Here is a 21,447-nt window from a genome sequence, read left to right on the forward strand (position 1 = left end):
AGAACGAGATACACCTTTCTGGGTTGCTTGAGTGCAGAAACGCGTTGAGTAAAATACAATTCCAGCAGATGAAACAACTGCACTTTTCTTTCAATATTTTATGTTTCAAAAAAGCCACTGTAGGTTAGAATTTTGTTTTGTTTTTTTTTTTTTCTTCGGTAAATGCCCTATCCATATAGGTTAAGGAATTATTTACACTCAATGGAAATCGAACCTTACCCGATGGATGTTTCATAAAGCACCAAGTCTAGTGCTATGTTTGGTTTAAGGGAATGATTGAGGAGGGAGGAATGAGAGCAGGAATAAATGAGTTTTTTTGTATTTGATTTGAGGGAAGGGAAAAGAGTGAAGAAGCAAGAAGAGATGAATCATCCATCCCTCAATACTTTGTATTTTTCTATCAGCCCAAAATTAGGGGAATAGGAGAGAGAAAGGAGGAGCAATTACTGCAAGTATGTAATTTTTATTTCTAACCTTCCCAAATATTTGGAATGAATACCTAATTTTATATAATGAGAGTCTATAGGTAAAAATAATATGATAGAAGCATCTTTCCCTTCTTTTCAACCAAAAAAACATATATATATCACATCATCCAGTCACTTGAATCAACTCCCTGGAGCTAACAATAGTTATGATGTAGACGAATTTTTATGGCTAAATCAACTCTAAATGTCTGATTTATAGTAGTGAGATCTTTATACTTATTGCAAATGAGGATGATTGTTGAATTCTCTCGGGAGAAAAAATTCACAAATATTAATTGTGGGTGTATGTGTGTGCCTTTCTTTAGCAGTAAGACAGCACACGGGTGAAACCTTCCTTAATCTTCATATATAATTATATATACACATATATAAACAGTTATAGCTACCGTATCAGGATCATTTTGAACAGTAATGTGTATATTTATATGCTTTTATGCAAGTAAGAAATGGGTTGAGAGTTGCGAAATTACCTCGATTTGTGTTCCACCCTGTCCTAACGGAGTGGCTTAAAACGAACAAGAGCCTTACACATACTCACAAGGAAAACTTTTTAAAATCGCTGTGTTAAAAATAATTATGAAAGCCTGTGATCAGATAATTTTAAGATAATCATTTGTCAAAAGCAATTAAGGTGTGTTTATTGCATGAAATTGAAGTCTTGGAATTTGAATTGGTAAAATTTGAGAAAAATAATTCCAATGCTTCAATTTCATGCGATCGAACACACCCTTAATGTTTTTTAGTTCTTTAAAAAAAAAAAAAAAAAAAAAAAAAAAAAGCAAAAAAAATCTCATAAAACTTAACCACGCACGCAGTTTTCCACCATCCCATCACCAACTAGCTTACCATTCTCGGGCTCTATGAACCACCCTTTTGTATGAGCTAAAGGTCAAGAGAAACAGAATTAACTTGTACTCTTCGTACCCAAGAAAGACTGAAAGTTCATAAAGATGTTCATATGACCATCCATCCACAACACGCGTGTGATCGCGCACACTGCAACGGATCCCAATGACGCATTTCTGCCACCGGAAGTTGGAACCATTCATTTTTTGAGGTTTGGCTGTTTGGTCACACTGGTGGAGCCTCTAAAAAGGAATGAGATGAGCATCTCTGGAGATCTTTGCTCTCCACTTTACTTGTTCCCCCTTCTCTTCAATCTTCCGGAGCTGGTAGTGGTAGAGAAATGGGTGCTTTTTCTGTAGTGTTCTTCTATGTCCACCAGGAAGCTGTAAGAAAAGGTCAGAAGAAAAATACAATAGACGATGACTTGATCACCTTATAAACAAATGACTTGACAAGGATAGCTGCATAAAAGATCCAAAACAAAATGAGAACTACCATCACTGACAGATAAAGACAATGTCGGACTAATTAAACATCGTATGTCCACACAACAGAGCAGTGAAAGGACTTAGAAAAGCTTCCAAGTCTTTGTAACATTTAAGCGAGCATCAAAACGGGGTGGTCCACTTTATTTCACAAAGCAAAGGTTAAAACCAAGTAACCCTGGTGCTTCTAATAAAGTCAAAGGGCGGCTGTTCACTAAACAAAGTGAAAGAAAGGACAGTTCGGATGTAGCTATTTCCCAGAAGGCATACTATAAAACTTCATGTTTGTCGCCCTTCAAACCTATTGCTGGTTAAGTACCTCTTCCTTCTTGGGTCTGCTTAAGAAGAGCTGCCGCCAGTTGTAAAGTTGCTAGAAGCCTTTTCTGGCGATCTGCATCTGCTTCCTCAAGCGTACCAGATGTTTCGGGATGTTGGTTCCCTTGATTGCCTATCTGACGCTCTCTTTGAGGCTCTGTAGGCACACTTAATATCTGCGGCTGCTGCTGCAATTGTTGCAATGGACCAAACTGAGATGGTACTCCTGAATATGATGCTGCCACCGGGTATGATGTATCCCCATGAGAAGACATTACATTTGTATCTTTTCTCTCATTTGGATGAAGAAGAGATCCACTATTAGAACTAGGGTGCTCCAACCTCAACACAACACCAGAGATGCTCAGTTTCCCTGGTACCTTCAATATTTTCTCAGAAAATTCTGAAGGAGGTACAAGAGACAAAGTTGTGTTTTCATCCAGCTTAGCCACCGCTGCTCGCTGTTTCTCCCCCAGATAATCCAAGAATTCATTGTACATATACATATCAGCATCACTTTTAGGGGCAAAGAATACCACCCAAGAACTAGCTGCTTGATAGTAACGCTTTGGAAGAGTGTCAAGATTAGTCCTTGCGGTGAAATCCAAGAATTCAGGTCTGCAAAATTGAGAGAGACTATGTAAGTGTTTGCATTACGCCAATTCAATAGGTAAGCAAGAGAAAATTGTAATTTCATTTAAACTAGTGTACAAGTACATTGGATGTCCCATGGAATTGAAATCACTCCACTACATTTTACAACAATTTTTGAACAAGTCCAACTTGTTCTCATAGCATTTAAAAATAAGTCCATTTTAGTTGGTGTAAAATTCAGTTGGTATTAACAATCACTATGACGGATGGAGTTTTGTCTTCGTACCCTATGGATCTGCCAATATAGCCTGGTTCTAATTCCATGAGATAACATCTATGAGAGTAAGTACTTTCTCCTAATATGGAAGATAATTAATGACATAAAAGGTTAATCAAACTACAAAATGGTGAAAAAAACAAAAAAAAATTACAAAATGGTGCAGTGACAAGAAAGCCAAGTGTTGGATTATATAATGTCTTGAGTTCCCATGGAAAGACAAAAGTGGGCAAGAGAGTGACAAATAGTTAGCATACGTCACAGCTGGAAAAAGAAAAACTGCAAATAGCCTTTTGAGATATTTGAAGCTGATGACAATTATTCCAAAAATTTCAACTAACAAGGACAAATTCACCACTTACAACATCATGTCCAGTACTTTTCCCACAGGCAAGCAGCAAGCACGACAGATGGGAATTCCTCCCTTTGCTATAGTTCCTTCCCATTTCCACTCTCCAGTTATGGAAGACTGATGCGATTCGGGGGTTAATCTTTTCCACTCAACAGGGTTCGAAAGCAATGAACCAGAACAAACTTGAAAACTATCATAAGATGCATTCCAGTGATTGCTTCTCTCCCCATAAGAATGATTCATTGCATGATCAGGGATCTGTTTATACCCAAAAGATCCAGACTCGAAGTTTTTATCAAGGAACTCAGGCTGGGGAAAATCGGGGAAGGTCCTAGGAAGAACATGCTTTGCATCTTCTGGAAGCCTGTTCTCTAGAGTAAAGGAGCCGGTCCTCAGTTTCTTAGCTCCATGAAAAAGTAAGGCATCTTCTGGAAAGTCCCGAGGAGTGTCATAGAATGGACCTTTTCTAGAAAATTGCTGAAAAAAATCATGGAAGTGAGCACCTCGGTCTCCTGTAGGAATAATATGATGTTCATAGATATTTTCTGCACCATTTCCACCCATCCATAGATTTTCTTTCCAGCTGAAAGTCATGAAATTAGGATAACCAGATCCCACATTTGGGATAAAACGAGATCTCATGGTGGGATCTCCAGATATATTCCCAAAATTCATTTCTGGTGGAAAGTTCCCAGTTGATCCTGGGTGCCCATATGACTTAAAATACGGGGAGGATGGGGCATTCCCTGAGTTCCTTTTGCTGTTGGATGTCCCAGTTTCACTCTTTGCAAAACCAATACGTACACGGGGATTGCCAAACAATTTTCCATGGAGAGTTTCTTTAGCCCTGCAAGCTGCCATTACATTTTTGAACCGAACAAAGGCATAACAACGATCAGGAAATGTAGTAATCTTCACAATCTCACCAAATGGTGAAAAGGCCTCTCTTAAAATTACTTCATCCACCTTCGGTAAAGGCGGAAACGAAATCCATAAATCCTCACTCGGTTCAGCATTTCTGTCACCCATCTTGGATTTGTCAGGACAAGATGGGTCAGTACTAGAACAATGTGTTATAGAGTCCCTCTGAGAGAATGGAGATCCTCTTACAGCAGAGTGTTGTTCATATCGGAGTTGCAAGTACGCATCAACATATGATGGCGTCGAAGACTAATCCTGTGATGTAAACTCATATCAGGTGTGAAGCTAATTATGATCTGTTTTGATAGAGATGAGAAACCAATTCTTCTTTTGAGGAGGTTATATAGCCTTTTGAATCACTAATCAGTACACAATCTAGAAACTAATTAATCGAACAAAGCAGATAAGATTATATCATGAATGAATTGATCACAGCAAAGTACAAAAGAAAGGTACTAAGCTATGATTACATGCAGAATGGAGAAAAAAATGAAGCATAATAAAAGTCATCATAGTCTCACTATGGAAACCATATATATCGATTTATTATCAAAGCTTCAAAACATATTTTAACAACTACTGATAGTGTTCAGGCAAAAAGAATGATTGGGAAAAAGTAAAAGAAAGACTAGAACATGAAGTTGAAAATCTAAAGCAGACTTACTACTAAAGAGAAAGGTCTAATAATTATGATTGCATCCATAATGGAGACAGAATTGAAGCATACATGGCCATCATATTCCCATTTGGAAAACCATTTAAAAGAGATTTATTATTAAGACAATCTTACAAAAAAAAAATTAAACTAACTAATGATGGTGCTAAAAGATGAAGGAATAGGAAAAGTTGAAACAAGACCTACCAAAAATGAAGTTGAAACTCCACAGCGAACTTACTTCAACAAGAATACATTACAGTTACTCTTTTCTTTCCATTTCTATAGATTCTTTTGGTTTCAGGAGTAAGGAATAAGACTAAGAAACACCTCTCAAACAAAAGTACAATATAATCACAATAAGCATAAAAGGACTACCTTCTGTAAATACTAAATGATACATAAGATGGTTTGCTACTAACTACATCATGCACCATGACAATGGTGCTAACAGAAAGAAACATCATTTACAGCAGACACTCAAGTGAAATTATTTCATGACTTCATGCTTCCTTTTTCCATCCCATTAAAGACCCGAACACTACACCTTCCCCTTTGGCAGTGGCACAAGATATTACTCAAGCTAATGGCTAGTGGTGTTTCATGCACACTTTGCACTACTGAAATGTACAGTAATGCTCTTCTGACAACTTAAGCTTAAAGAAAGTCGCTCGTTAATATGTTAATGGCCAATCATTTATTGCTCATAGTTTTTTAATTAAGCATTGATTGTGTATGCCCTATTATCATGATATTATGATAGATCATATAGTTCATATGATTATAGTGTTTAACAACTGCACATTTGCAATGGTATTTCTTTTAGTTGATGTATATGCAAATCGAAAGGATATATATGATTTAGATAACCCTCTTAGTTGATATGCCAAGAAGATAATTTTTTCCCTAATATTAAATCAGTTTTTATTGGTAAGTTTTGACCCGCCCACCGTGTAAGATATTGTCCACTTTGCACACTCTCCGTGCTCACGGTTTTCAAAACGCGGCTACACAGTTAGGAGATTTCCACACATACAAGTGCCAGCAACCTCTACCCCTAGGCAGCATGGGACATCACAATCACCCCCTCATGGGACCCAAGTCCTCGCTGGTGTGATTCTCGTGGGCTTGTGCACGCTCCCCCCATTTGCAGCTAGGGATTAGTTCTGATACCATTTGTCACAATCCACCCCAGTGTGTAGATATTGTCCGCCTTGCACACTCTCTGTGCTCACGGTTTTTAAACTGCGTCTACATAGTTAGGAGATGTCCACCAACAATCTCTTGCCCCTAGGGGATGTGGGACGTCACAGTAGGATTTACTAAGAAAATAAATCCCTATAGAACTTATAAATATTATTCAAGACATGTACAGAAAAAAGAGACTAAATTAGTTCTATGATATGTGGCAAGACTTGACTTTTTATAAATGTAGGATTGGACCAAGGATAAGCACTAAGACCATATTTATTCACAAGGATAAGCATTAAGACCATATTTATTCACAAAAATTTAGGATGAAATAACAAAAGACTTGCAAGGAGAATTTCATGGTTCTTGTTGTATGCTCTGATGATGTAATGTTACTGTATACTTCAAAGGAAAACTTAGCAATAAATCTGAAAATGTGGAGAACTGTGTCGAAATCAGAAGGCTTAAAAATTATAGAACTAAAACAAAATATATGAAATGTAAATCTATTGAAGTGTTTGAAATTGACAATAATACAAAAATGATTGAGAGAGAGATGATGATATAATTAATTGGATTGGATCAGGTTGGACAAAGTGGAGATAGACTAGTAGTATTTTACACTATAAAAGGATCCTAAATAAGTTAAAAGGGAAACCCGGAAGGACAATTATTAGACCAACTAACTTATACGTAGCAGTTTTGGTATTAAAAAAGAAACAAGAACCATGAATTCATGTAATGAAATCAGGAATGGAATGGAATGCCAAAGGGAACAGGATGAGAATGGTCATGATCATTCTCATTACAAATATGAAATGATGGAGGAATGGAATGATAATAACCATTCCAGTGGTTGGTTGGACCAATTTAAAACTTAGAATGAAATGAATTTAAAATTGAATTATCCAAAATACCCCTCAATGAAAAATAAATTAAATTAATAAACTAACATTATTCTATATATATTTTTAAAAGAAATGCATTGGTAGTGGATGGCGGTAACGATGGTGGTCGAGGTGGAAGGCGGCGGTGACGATGGTGGTGGCATTGGAAGGCTACAGTGGAGGAAAACGGAGGTGGTGGTGGGAGCAGTGGTGGTGGTGGTGGAAGGCAGCAGTGGTGTATGTGGTGGTGGTGGAATGTAATGGCAGTGGAGCGGTGGTGGTGGAAGGCGGCAATGGTGTAGATGGTGGTGGTGGAAGGCAGTGGAGGTGGTGACGGCGTTATAGGTAGAAGGCGGCGGGAGGGGGTAACGGTGACAGTGGTTGCAACAATGAAGATGGTGGAAGGCAACGGTGGTGGTGGTGGTGGTGTGATGGTGAAGGTGGTGGCAATGGAAGGCAGCGACAGTGTGGCAGTGGCAGTGACGATGGTGGATGTGGCGATGGTGGAAGGCAGTGGAAGTGGTGGTGGTGAAAAGCAGTGGTGGTGGTGGAAGGTGGTGGCGGTGTGCTGGTGGTTTTTAAACTTGGAATATGAGGGTGTTTTAGGAACTTGATTTTTTTTAAAAAAAATTTACTTGGGAATGGAATGCCCATCCGTAGGTTTAGTTAAATGGATTTTCATTCCAAGATAATGGTAATTCCCACTTTAAATTTCATACTAAAAAAAGAAATGGTTGGAATGGGCATTCCATTCCACTCACGTGTTCCAAACGCAATATGATAATGTTAAGATGGATGTTAGGAATGACTAGGAAAGATATATTACTAATCAAAGTGCGAGGGAGAAATTAGGAATGATGCCTTTTAGCGGTAAAATAAGAGAAAGTAGACTAAAGTGATATGAACATAAACAACAAAGACTAATAAATGCACCAGTAAAGAAGAGGAAGATTAGTTTGTGCTGTGACAAACAGTCGTGAACCAAAAAACAATCATGAAACACAACAAAAAACAAGTACCACACAAGACACAAAGATTTACGTGGTTCGACACAAGTTATGCCTAAGTCCAAGGTGAAGATCTGGCGAAAGATTTCACTATTCGAAAATCAGGAGATTACAAGTTTCAGCCCCCAAACCCTCTCACTCTCTCTTTCTCTTTTTGTGATTTTCAGTCTTCTATCTACCCCCACTCCAAACTCTAAGCGCCCTTATATACCGGGCTACAAGAGAGTACTAAACAGGGTTGATGACTCGCAAGCAAGAAAACAGGTCAAATCTGACGCGACCCGGTCTGCCAACATCACAGTTTGTATAGAGGATAAAGGACAGAGAGACCAAAACTAACATGGAATGATGATAGCAGACACAAATTAACCCATTTTTATTTGGACACAAATACCAACCTAAATTAACTACATATATACATACATATAATATATTAGCCTTCCCACCATTTAAGCCATTTTTATTTGGACACAAATACCAGCCTAAATTAACTACATATATACATACAAATAATATATGACTAGATATATACGGTTCAGGCCACCCCCACCACAACCGCCGGTTCCCCATTGTCGCCACCTCCACCATAACCACCGGCCCCTTGGTCGCCAGCTACACCAACAAACCACTGACTACCGCAATATCTCTCTTTCATCGCAAGTTCCCTCTCTTTCTCTCTCGTCTCAACCACACCACCCATCCATACTCTTTTTTCTCAACTGTAGGACCCGTGGTTAGTGGGAATCCACAAACAATCCCACCGCAATCTCTCTTTTTCATTGCAAGTTCCCTCTCTCTCTCTCTCAACCACACCACCTATCCATACTCTCTTTTCAACTGTAGTACCTGTGGTTAGTGGGAATCCACGAACAATCCCTCTCTTTCTCGCCTGATTCTTTGAGATTTTTATAATCAAAATTCAAATGCTGAGTTTGGTAAAATCAATTTTGGGTTTGTGTTTAGCCGTAATCTGAATCTGGGATTTTCAAAATAAAAAGTTCAAATGTTGAGTTTGGCAAAATCAATTTTGGTTTTGTGTTTAGCCGTAGTCTGAATTTGGGCTTCGTTTTCAAATAGAAAAAAAAAAAATCCAAAAATCTCTAACCAAATACTTACAAATGGATTTCCTCGAGCATTTTTTTGATTTTCTATCTTCTAAGCAAACGTAGAAACTAACATACAAAACCAGACTCCAACACAGTCCAAAACTAAACTATTTCTGAAATTTAATACTCCTTAATTCTATAAATCATATTTCTTAAAAGGAACAAAACAATCAACAAGTAATAGAATTAAAAGAATTCTTGACTTAAAACACACAAAATAATTTTTACCAAAAAAGTATCTTCATCACCAATATTCATACACAAGAATTATATATACATACATATAGTCCTATATATACACACACACATAAAAAGGAAAGCAAACAAAACAAATTAAAGAAGTCATTAATAATTAGCTAACCCATTTGAGATCTCCAATTATTCTGATCAGATAATTAATATCCTCCTCCAAATCCTCTAGTATTTCACAATCAAACGCCTAGCACACATACTGCAATAGTACTTTCTCTTGTTCTGAAAATATTGAGTCAGAAAACAGAACCTGCATTGACTCAGAAGGGGTCCTCTGGCGTGAGTGTGGTTAAAAAGTTTCAATTTTTGTTGTTTTCTTCTGACATAATTGGGAGGTTAGTGTAGTTTTTTGGGGGTGAATCTATGGCCACCGGTGATCTAAATGAATATCACCAATCAACTGCAATACCCCGTCGCCGATGGGGACACAAAAAGAAAATCTGGAAAAGCAATTCGCAGATCGGTTCACTCACTCAAAACCAACCCATTTGAAGAAATCGGCAGGTGGGCGTTTCTGATTAATTAGAATACTTGAAATAATTTAAATCCTTGCTAGGCTATGATAAGATTATTTGATTGGATGTTTGATGCGTCTCAAATTGTAACAATGTACTGAATTCAGTGATGAATTGGTGCAATGGAGATCTGCAAAGGTAGAGAGTAATGAAGAGTAGAAAGAGATACAGTGGAGAGAGATTATAGAGAGAGAAACAGAGGAGAGATTATAGAGAGAGAAACAGAGGAGAGATTGTAGATTTCGTGCTTTGGAGATAGTGTATAAAGTTGGTCTTCAGTTTCGTGTTGTTTCTTGAGATCGTTTTTCAGATTACTATCAAGGGCAAAAGTGACATTTTGCATTTTAAGTGTATACATATCAGCAAAGATGCATGCATCTGACTAAATAAAGGAAGGGGTATAATGGTAAAAACACATTTTTCATTCAAAAACTAATGGCTGCTAACTCTGATAGGGGGTGTCAGAGAAATTTTTTCACCAGATTAATCTGTGAGCAATAAAAGGAAACCTGAGGGGTGTCGGAGCATTTTACCCTTACAAAAAAAATGCACTCTCAGTAAGTATGATTATACACCCAATTCTCCCTCTCAAATTAATTCTTTCCCTATTTGTAAACCTTATTCCATGGCCACAACAATGAGGGTGATATAATGGAGTTCAAATCTACAATTCTCCCTACCAATTTAATTCATGGCTTATGAGACTTACTTCCTAAATCCCTATCTAACAGCCACAATCAAAAGGATGGAACACTCAATGAGTTTCCTGACCATTTGCAATAAACTCCATGCTTTACAGTCAGACACATACATCCAGGATGTCATTTTCCTCCACAAATGTCCAAGGCCTCTAAGCCCCCTCCTTTTGGTAGATAACACACCTTGCTCAATACACCGTATGGTACTTGAGCTGCACTGCTAATCTAGCCGCATAAAGTCACTTTGAATCCACATTAACCTCTAACAGACCAAGAAGATAACTTGAAAAGGGGAAGAATATAAAGCCAGATAGATATGTAAAAGAGTTGAATATATTCGACTTCCCAACCATTGACAAAAAGGGAATTCATTAAACAAGCAAGACACAGAGCAACAATCAGTTCAATTCATTCACCTCAAGTTATGGCTAATCAACATTAGATACAAAAAAAAAAAAAAAAAAAAATCCAGTTACACAAAATAAGATATAATTGAGTTCAGAAAGTCTTATTAATTGTCCTAAGCTCAATGAAGCTTTGTTCCAATTCCCGATTGTTAGGAGCTAGCTAGAATCATACAAATAAATAGTTTGGGCATGTACCATCCCACTTTGCTATAAATTTTATTAATTAACTTAATGGGAGGACAACACAAATTTTAAACAGGATAAAAAAATTTGTAAATAGGGAAAACAAAATGCAAGGCAAGCATCAAATTGTAAGGGCATCAAATGTGCATGTTGCACCATACAAGAATAATGCAGATATTCATCTCAAACATATCCCCAACAAACCAAAGCCACCAAGTCGGCTTATTTCATTACAGCATGTGTTTAAATTTCTAACTAGTTAGGCAGGCAAAAAAATGCTCTTTCAACAATTTATACACCATATGGGACTATGTTCTTAATTGCATCATTATTCATTAGACACCATGTCTTCTCTTACAACAAAACGGCACAACCCACACGCTCTTTGCACATCCTTCGTTGTTTTGGAGTATATTTGGCAGCAAGCTAAAATGCTTTTACTTTGAACATTTGTCTAATGGAAGAGATTTTGGCTCCAGAAAACTTTTAGGCTATTCTTTCCCATGGACAAAAAACCCATTTATTAATCATAAAAATAAAAAACTAAGTTACCGCTGCTATTCTATCATTACAACAAAAATCTATGATTATTAATTCTACTAAACTCAATTTTATTGAGAATATTATAAAATTAATAATATACAAAACAATTTTGAAAACCACAAAAAAAAAAAAAAAGAAAAAAAGAAGGAAACTTAAAACAACTGGATCCTCATATAATTATCTGAACCAATAAAATCTAAAGAAATGTTGACATTTGAGCATACCACATGTTTCAATTATTTAATGAGCAACTGAGATTTTATTATAGCAAAAAAAAAAAAAAAAGGGTTGCAAAATGACAATATATCACTATAAAATGACACTATTGTGAAGCTAAACAATATCGTTTTTCAAACAAATTTAGAAGTACTTCTAACATAAAGTGCTTTACATAATTCATCACCAAACATTATCAGGCTTTCAAGAGACAACAACGCCAAACAGTCCTATAATAACTCCAAGTAAACCAAAATACACAAATTGGAACACAAGTGACACCTTTTTATCTTATACAAATATTTCTATTTTATATAAGCCCACTACTATCTTTCTACACATCACGTGAACATCCTTATTTCAACCAACCCTATATTTAGTTAATGGATAAGTTTCTTAATTACATAGCATTCAGTGTAACATCAAATGGCTAACCGAATATTCATCAAATATCGTTATTGTTTCGGTCTGATTACGAACTTTGCATAAGGCTCAAGAATTCTCGATTTCTTCTCTAATAGCACCATCCTTTAAAATCTTCCTTGGTTATAAATTTGTTGTCCAACTTAAAAACAAATCACTTTCTGCTTTTACAACTTCACAAATCCCTTCAAGTCTAAAGCATCTCTCTGTAGATCCATAGTTATTACCCTTATATGAAACTCATTAATAAAACATACTCATGAGTAAGACAGATCTTAGATTATAAAGCATCACTCAGTGATTTCTAAGTCAAAATTTTCCCTAACGGCTTAACCCTAAGACTAGCCTCGCCAACTGATTACAGGACCTCTTCTAAAATGTCTACTTTTTGTACCCACAAGGCATAAGCAATAAAAATTAAGCCTATTATAAGCTCATAACTGCAAATTTACTTGTCTCGTCAACTGAATCTTGATATTTTGTGCTTTGAGTACATATGGACAGCATTAAGATATCCACTAATTCTTCCTTTTTCTGAATCTCACCACCTTACCTATTTAGACACCATTTCATAAATATTTCTAAATATATAATTAATACATAATATACAGATCTTTGTTCTCGCTTTTTAAGGATATTTCGTTCATGTTTAAAGTTCAAAAATATAAGGGCATAAAAACTTTCTAGGCTATTGCTTCCTATTTAGTCTTTTACTTGATCACTCTGCCAAAGCTTCATACTATGAGTCAAGAAGAACTTAATATCAAATCAAAAAATGTTTTCAAGGAAATTAATTATTAAGAAATACAAAAAAGGGATAAGAAAAAGAACTTCATTGTGGAAAATTTGAAAATAATAATTACTTTTATGTCAGTTTAAGGTCAGAGTATTATCGAACCTCACAGTAAATATATTACAAAATTGACTCAGGGTAAGTTTTCCATAAATATTTTCAGTTTCCATCTTAATCTGACTGCATTTATAATCCAACCAAAAGAACCCATAGTACTCTCAGAAAAGTCACTTAAAAAATATATAAAAATTAAAAAGAAACATGTAGTCCCTTGATAAGAATGCTTGAATTAGTACAGAATAGTTGGAAAACAACTCGAGACAAACTTCTTGCTGATGCATTGGCAAGCATAAAGCACTGCTGCTATTGTACCCCAAGATACTGCACAGTTTTACACTTTTTTTAGCAATGCCATCACTTAATTTGACCTTTCAGTGGTTTACATCTAAAATTGAACATCACGTCAATTTTGAAAATTTCAAATCTATGAAACTACATAATAACTTCCACTCAAGGAGTCAAGATAAAATAATAATAATAATAATAATTAATGAATAAATAAATAATTCCACTCAATAAGTAAACAAAGTCTACACAAAGTTGAACTTTGGGACAATGTTGCGTTCACTCTTTTTAAGCTAAATCAACATTAAAAAAAATTAACCTAGTTTACAATCAACCTGTGTCCCTATTTATAACTATTTGTGCTTCCCATAACATCGCAACAATGCCGCAAATTTGGGATAGTTTTACTGACTAAATTTTATCCCTCACGACATCCCAATACTGCCAAATTGTCATAATCAACTATCTCGATTCCCTTCTCACGAAACCCTAGGGTAGGAAATGCTTAGAGAATGCTTTAGAAAAATCAATGTGAGTTGCTTTGATTAATCAATCAATTATGCATCCACAAACGCCATACAACCAGGAGAGCAAGAGAGATCCAGATTCTGCCTAGACTAACTGAAGAATAATTTCCAAAGCCAAATTTAGTTAATTAATAAAACCACAAGATACAAATAACACAAAGTCATCAAACAAATGGACAAAACTACAAAAAAAAACAAAAACAAATAACAAGCAAAGAAACAATATTTGTAGGATGTAACATATATAAGAAGCCAATTATTCTCAACCAAGCAAATCTATAGGAAGAAAGTTGAGTTCAATTCTCAAAATTCTGGAAATGCGTACACAGGTCTTTGGATGCAACGATTTGATGGGAAATAAGAATGTGATAAAGTGGAAAAGGAACAATTTATAAATAGCGAAGAAAGTAAAGTTACATCTCACCGGCAACACGAAATTGATCTCCCCAAGCTAAAGTACCAACAACAAGGCAAATGGAGAAAGCTTCCAACCAAAACTCGGAAGGCGAAAATGCAGAAAAAAAAAAAAAAAAAAAAAAAGAAAGAAAAAAAAATGAGAACAATAGGGAGGAAATATAAGGATTAGAGAGGAGAGAGGCAGTCACTCTAGGGTCTCGTCAACTCTACCCTCCAAAAAGCAACCCTAGATCTATAAAGAAACCCTAAGATCCAACCAATATTTTACTTCGACGTTGTGTCATATCTCATTGATCACAAGCAACCATAAGGCAATTAAGGCAGCCAACTAAAGCCCCCAATGGGAGAAGAGACCCCATACAAGTGATCTCATTATATTCTTATATATTTCTTTTATTGTATTGATTATGCTTTATTATTAATTACCAAATAAATACAATTGCTCTTTTATTGGTCGATATGTACGCAGAGAGAATAATTTTTAAATAAAATTTATTTATATTGTATTAATATAGCTAATGTGAAAAGGCCTAATTTAACTATTTCATATTAAAGTTCGAACTGTGTCAAGCTGACCCTGATTACAAGGGCTATGCCACTTCAGCTGTCATATGCCTACATCTTGAGTTGTCATGTGACAATCTAAGTATATATGGACACTGCTCACTTCATAATGACATAAGCACACTAGAATAAACATCTCACGGTGTTACACCCCAAAAATAAGAAGTAGTAGTATTACCATTGTCCAAATCAATACGAGGTAATACATTAATTCAAACGTCATGACCTAAGCGGCATTGTTTTAACCAATTTATTGAGCGTGCAACTAAGCTAAGATATAGAATCAAGTTAATTCATCTCTGGCAAATGCAGAACTGCAAAAAACGTACACTTATCAAAAAAGGGCTAAAAAAAGAACACTAAACCCTTTCAAAAACACGGTAAACTTTTTATTTTTCTTTTCAAGGTCTTCATTCTTGAATCTTGGTATCAATGAAGAATCAATGGTCCCAGAACAAAGGTATCTACAATGTTACTGAATTTGAAATTGAATTAGAGATAGGACAGTTGATAGTAAAAACAGGAAAAAAAATGAAATTATTAAATTGAACTTTGAGAAGTGTAGATAGATATTCTAAGTTCGAGCCAAAATACTATATAATTAAATGTAACATACCAAGTACGAAGACAAGGTGCACAAAGTTCACCATTGAGAAGACAAAAACTACCAACCAATATAAAAGTCAAATTATTCGTATATTAGAAGTAGTAAATTATTGAATTAACTAAAGTGTGTCATGTGTGTAGCTTCTAATACTATTATGTCACCTAAAAAAGAATACCATTACTCTTATGAACTTTAAAGATGCCAATTTAATCTTATGATGAATGTTATTGGGAAGTATACCGAAAAAACAAACAGAAGAAATAAACATCTAAATTATAAGAAAAATATCAATTACTACGTAGAAGTTAGAACCAAAGTTTCCACACACATATTTATATACACGTATTGTTTTGAATGTCATGTATAGGTAAAAAAGTCAAAGCAATTTAAAAGGTAGAAAAAGAACAACTTTAAAACTTGAATTAAATGAATTTATGAAGTTGATATGCTAAATGAAAGAAGAATGGATAAATACATATTATAAGCTATTAAATAAAAAAGAGAAAAAAGAAAAAGAAAAGGGAAAAAACTCTCTCTCTCTCTCTCTCTCTCTCTCTCTCTGACACACACACACACACACACACTGATCATGCCACTGTGGTCCAATGATTCCAGAGCAGTCAATGATATGCAGATATCTCATTGGGATCATACTGATTATTTTTGTCTAACTTGTACTTGATTACTGGTAAACCAACATCACATTCAAAAACAAAATTGAGGCCCCAGTTAATGTTGAGCTTCCTAAAGATATGAAGCCTTGGACAACAGCTTGCTGATCTTGACTATCATAAGACGCCAAAAGATAGAATGATTTAACACTTAGATGAAATTTCTTTCTTTTTTATCTTTATATGTTTCATAGACTAACCAGCATCTTCACAATCCTCCTTATTTCCATTGCTCTTCACTTTTATCTAACATTTCAAGTCCAACTCAAAGCCCTTGACTTGATTACTTATCAATCCCCTTCTTCCAGTGGTGGCAGTAAGGATGTTGGTTGGTGCACCCAAAGAAATGCAAATAATACTTAAGTGTGGGACTGTTATTTAGTTAACCCTAAACTGCATATTTTTGTTTAAGACTACTCTTTTTGTTGATTAATAACATGTAAACCATTCAACAGAAAATTGAAGGACCTATTCCTTAATTAATAATGTCCACCTTTATTTTTGTAAAAACTTATCATTTCTTCCTTTAATGGAGGTGAAAAGCATCGCAGATGGGCCCATTCTAAAGAATTGCAGTTATGACATTTCTTATTGAGTTTAAATTTTTTAAAGGATGTGTAAGCTATAATGTCATTAAGTTGAAGATTTAGCTTCTAAAATGGGAATTCTCCTCCTTGACTGAAAATATGTTGAGAAAGCAATTGAAAATGGAAAGATCTATTCCTTCAAAAAAAAATGTCTATCCTCCTGTATGAGAAGTTATTATGCTGCTTCAGATAATAGTGATGATGAGCATGAGGAATGGCTCCACTTAAAGTGGTACAAATAAGACATGACTCGTAAGTGTAGAACCACTAGTCTGATTAAGTTGCAAGTCTCTGTTTAACATAGGATTGTCGTAGTTACTTACCAAAAATAAAATAAAATAGTCATAGTTGTTATTGATTGAATAGAATATAGAGAATCAATGCAAATGGAAGAAGGAACTATTCTCATAGTACAATGTCACCCTATAGATGTGATAGTAACTTACCATTTTCCTTTTATTTTTGTTGGTATGCATAACAGATGGACCACTTCAAATAATTGCAAGTAACATAGTAATCTTATTATAGGACTGTTAATTTACATACACCGTAGAACTTTCTCAAAGAAAAGACTACCAACCTCTTGCAAACTAGAGACTGTGGAGCATGCAATGGAAATGAAGAAGAGCCTATTCATATTGCTTGGGTTATAATGTCTACCCTTTCTATCTGATAGTTAAATTCACTTTCAGAGTAACTGTCTCCATTCTCAAAAATTGGTTAACCCAATAGTGCAAGCATGACAAGTGGAACCTTAACAAAGGGCAAAGATTCTTCTCCCATAGAAATTAGTGATTGGGACATTTGGACTACATGATGTCTCTCGACATGCATTAACTTAAGCTGCCACGGCTTCAAGATAATGATTTAAATAATCGATGTGAAATCTACATATACAAGAAATTACAGCAACATTGCAGTGCAATATAAAATATATATATATATATATTAAAAAATGACAAAACTAACCACTTTTGCAAACTTGAGTTTAAGTGGATTTCCAGCGTCAACAAAATCTTGAAATGCACTCATTGCAGCAAAGGCCTCGTCTTCATTTTAAAATTAATGAAAGCATAGCTACGTCCTGCTTGAAAAGCAACGCCCTCAAACTTGCCAAACTGTAAAAAGTGAGTGGTCAAAGTATTGTCAGATGTGCGACAGATTTCCAACCTAGAGGTGTCTTGATGGAGGTGCACTGTTCTGCCCATGATGGCTTTTCTCTTCGGATCATGAAGGTCATCTTTGTGGAATCTGTCCTTTCCACCATTGCCAGCCTATAGAAGTAACAAGAATACCAATCATCACTAAACAAATACAACCTTGATACAGATGCATGCATGCAAATACGCATGAACACGAGCAACTGCACTAGGGTGAACCCTTGTATGGCATGAGTATAAAGTTTTGTTAACTTTCTAATTGTTAACACTAATATAAAACATTCAACAGGAGGTCGGGGGAACTTGTAGCCCACAGAGGCCCTCATTCTCACTTTCCACTATTGTGTTGAGGATTTGGAGCTCAAAGAGGCCCTATCTGATCATTTAAAATAGGGATACATAAGAACACAAGTTACACAACAGATGTGTGTGGGTATATCTGTTCAAAATTTCGAATTTGTACTAGAAAGGGGCATTTGGAGCTTACAGAAACCCTTAATGTTGTTTCTCAAGAATTCAAGAAAGCCAGGAAAACTGGATTGGTGTTTGAAGCTTGGAGAACCCTGTCTGATTGCTTGAGAGAGAGTAGTATAATATTTAAGTTTTGTAAAGCGGATAGAGGTTAGTTGTAAACAGCCACCGGGTTCACAATCTGGATCCGATCCAATGGGGACAAGAACCTCTAACATTCCCCCACATAAACTCGCAATGTTCTCAATGCGGTCGGACCACCTTGCCTACCCGGTAGAGACTCCGGACACCTTCTGAGATGGCGCTTGGAGTGACATCGGATTAAGGACGGGATTTGGCACATTGGATTAAGGATGGAGTTTGGCTCTGATACCACCATTGTAACAAGCCGGGCACTTGCCCTTTGACCCCGCTTAAGTTGTCGGGTAGTGTTGCTTACCCAGCCATATAAGCCCATGACCAATCCGATACGAGACAAGCACCTCTAACATTAGCCCAGTATGGGTTTGCCCACAAAATCAATTAAACCGAAATAATAGACCAACCGTTCAATACCATCAAAATAATGCAATGCAAAAGGGGGAAAAGATAAAAGCAAAACAGAACCACCAAGTCTTGCAATTCTTTGTAATAGAAAACCCAACTGAAATAAAATGTAAACTGCCTATTAACAAAAACATTAAACAACATATACGGAATATAATTGCAATTCTGCAATAAAAACATAGCGATTGAAGTCAAAGAAAACTAACCATTTCTTCTTTTTGGAATTCACTCAAGCACCAAAAACTCAAACCGGGCAAAGAGAATCAAGAAAATGGTATAGTATATACAAAATGTTGTATTAATCTGTTATACGTGTAGTAATTGCGCAATTTATACAACATGTGCAAGACAGAAGAGGAATGGAAAAGAGAAACTGCTATAGGGTTTGAACGATGATAGAGAATGTAAGAGAGAGAGTACAGAAGGTCCCCAAATCCGATCAAGATTTTGGGTTTGAGCAGTGTTTGAATTACAGGCATCATAGCAGAGGAAGCAAACGAAGATTGCAAGTAGCAGTAGTTCCTCTCGTTGGAAGGAAAAGCAAAAACGAAGTAACGCTGTGTTTGAAACAATTCCGTTAGAAAAGCTTTTTGAGAAAGGAAAGGAAAGGAAAAGATTCAAAGACTTGACCAACAATCCTTGTTTGTTTGGTATACATCTGGATAGAATTTAAATAAAAGGGATAATTTCATTTACACCTCACTAGTTTTGGTTGTCGGTTACGGTCTCCATTAAAAACGTGTAAAAAGACATGTTTACCCCTAATTTTTTAATCACATTTAATTACAAATTATATATATATATATGAGCGGATCTGACCAAATTGATGCGTTCATAGAACTTGCCTGTCCGTGGCATCGGCAACAATCGGCAATCTGGGCAGCTGACCCAACAAGCAAGAAGATGAGCCATATATCAAACACACCAGAAGGAACAAAAACACAGTGCTGTCTAAGCTCATCAACAAATCCAAACCCAACCCATCTCTTGGATTGAAGCTCCTCTCCAGAAGATCAGGGAAAATCAACAGCACATCAAGAACTATAGCTTGCATAGTGTTGAACCTCACATATCTACTAAAATTAGGGTTTAGGATTTCGATATAGAAGGAAGAAGAAGAAGCAGAATAACAAGATGGTCGAGTGGATAGCGGCAGAGGAGTGGTGGTGGCCACAAATTCGTCCGAGTTGGAACTGGAAGCGAAGTGAGTCTGTTGCCAAGTCAACTCGGACTCGGCGTGAGTGAACTTCTTGACACCATCATTGCCATTCTCTACAACCCCTTTAATCAACTGGTTGTTCTCTTCGTTATGGGTGGTTTGTTGTTAGGCCAATAATTTACGAGCGAGCTTCTCCGCGGATTGAAGATCGATGGGTTTGGGAGGGTTTAAGAGAAAAATTTCACACCAGTTGAGGATGATGGATTTGAGGGCGAGATTGGGAATGAGATTGGAGAAATCAGGGGTAGAGCCGTCAGAGAGAATGGGTTTGAACCCTAAAGCCTTGCAGGCTTGAACACAATTACGCTTGAAGGTTTGGCCAGAGGAGACGATGACAGGGTCGGCCATTAACGACCCAGAAATTGGGTAGATAAACTCGTTGGGAGGATGTTTTTTGCTGGACGACGGAGAGCGGTGAAATGAGATCTTCCACCTCTGCTTGCCAGTTCTCACCTCTCTTTAAAATGAAATTAGCGTACTTTAAATAATTTCAATGGATTTTCTTGCACTCCATAGCTTGAGGAGAATCAGACGTGGGTTGTGGGCAAGGGAAAACATGACGAATGGTTTACTGAATCGCTACCGTTGGATTGGGCAGTTATGAGCCTTCAGGGTTTGGTTGTGCGATTTGTTAGAGAAAGAAGGGATGGGTTTCTGAGGTTGAGAGAGAGAGGTGAGGCTGTGTACAGGGGTTGTTTGTAGGAGAAGGTGGGAGGAGTTGATAGAAGATTAGACAGAGTCATAGTGTACAGTGAAGATGAGGGGAGAGAGAGAGTCAGAGATAGATATAGAGAGAGGGAAGGAGAAGAGCATCAGCTGAGAAAGAATATCTGAAGTAGAATTTTGGAAGATATTCGCCATCCGCGGCCCAATGGTCGCCGAAACTGAGGAACAATGATGGTCTTTGAAGGTTAGAGAAGTGTAAAACATGTGAAGGGTATAAAAGTCTAACATTACAAGGGTATGTCATTTTAATTATTAAAAAAATAATTAAATAGGTCAAACCAAAGTCAAAGGGTAAGAATGTTTTTTTACATATAAAAAGTGGTCTGACACACCTGTCAACTAACTTTTGGGGTGTGAGTGAAAAACGGAGCAAACGTTTGTAACGTGAGTGATACTTATTTTCGAAAGATGTTTTAGATCGATATTTGGCCAAACTACTGGGGGTGTCAGTGA

General features: G+C 36.3%; 1 protein-coding gene across 2 annotated transcripts; it reads right to left on the bottom strand.

Moving 5' to 3' along the window:
* Positions 1 to 1,246: 1,246 nt before the first annotated feature.
* On the bottom strand, positions 1,247 to 19,834 carry LOC132308679 (flowering time control protein FPA-like). Of its 2 annotated transcripts, XM_059806845.1 has the most exons (5): positions 19,256 to 19,834; positions 18,043 to 18,146; positions 17,842 to 17,956; positions 3,368 to 4,533; positions 1,247 to 2,752 (listed from the first exon to the last, which is right to left on the bottom strand). In XM_059806845.1, the coding sequence occupies exons 4-5, from the start codon at positions 4,384 to 4,386 to the stop codon at positions 2,131 to 2,133; spliced, it is 1,641 nt and encodes a 546-aa protein (XP_059662828.1). In that variant the 5' UTR covers positions 4,387 to 4,533; positions 17,842 to 17,956; positions 18,043 to 18,146; positions 19,256 to 19,834; the 3' UTR covers positions 1,247 to 2,130. The 2 variants fall into 2 exon arrangements, with proteins under 2 accessions (XP_059662828.1, XP_059662827.1); XM_059806844.1 differs by having other exon boundaries at positions 17,842 to 18,146.
* Positions 19,835 to 21,447: the final 1,613 nt, after the last annotated feature.

Source organism: Cornus florida, unplaced genomic scaffold (genome assembly GCF_030987335.1).
Source record: "Cornus florida cultivar Cherokee Brave unplaced genomic scaffold, ASM3098733v1 CherokeeBrave_3.0.0_Hap2_Chr05, whole genome shotgun sequence".
Lineage (NCBI taxonomy): Eukaryota > Viridiplantae > Streptophyta > Magnoliopsida > Cornales > Cornaceae > Cornus > Cornus florida.

Bases quoted from the DNA above. Each gene is read 5' to 3' on its own strand.
- LOC132308679 (XM_059806845.1), bottom strand. From the start codon at position 4,386: ATGGGTGACAGAAATGCTGAACCGAGTGAGGATTTATGGATTTCGTTT. The intron at 2,753-3,367 runs GTAAGTGGTGAA...TCAATTTTGCAG, and splicing joins AAAGTACTGGACATGATGTT to ACCTGAATTCTTGGATTTCA.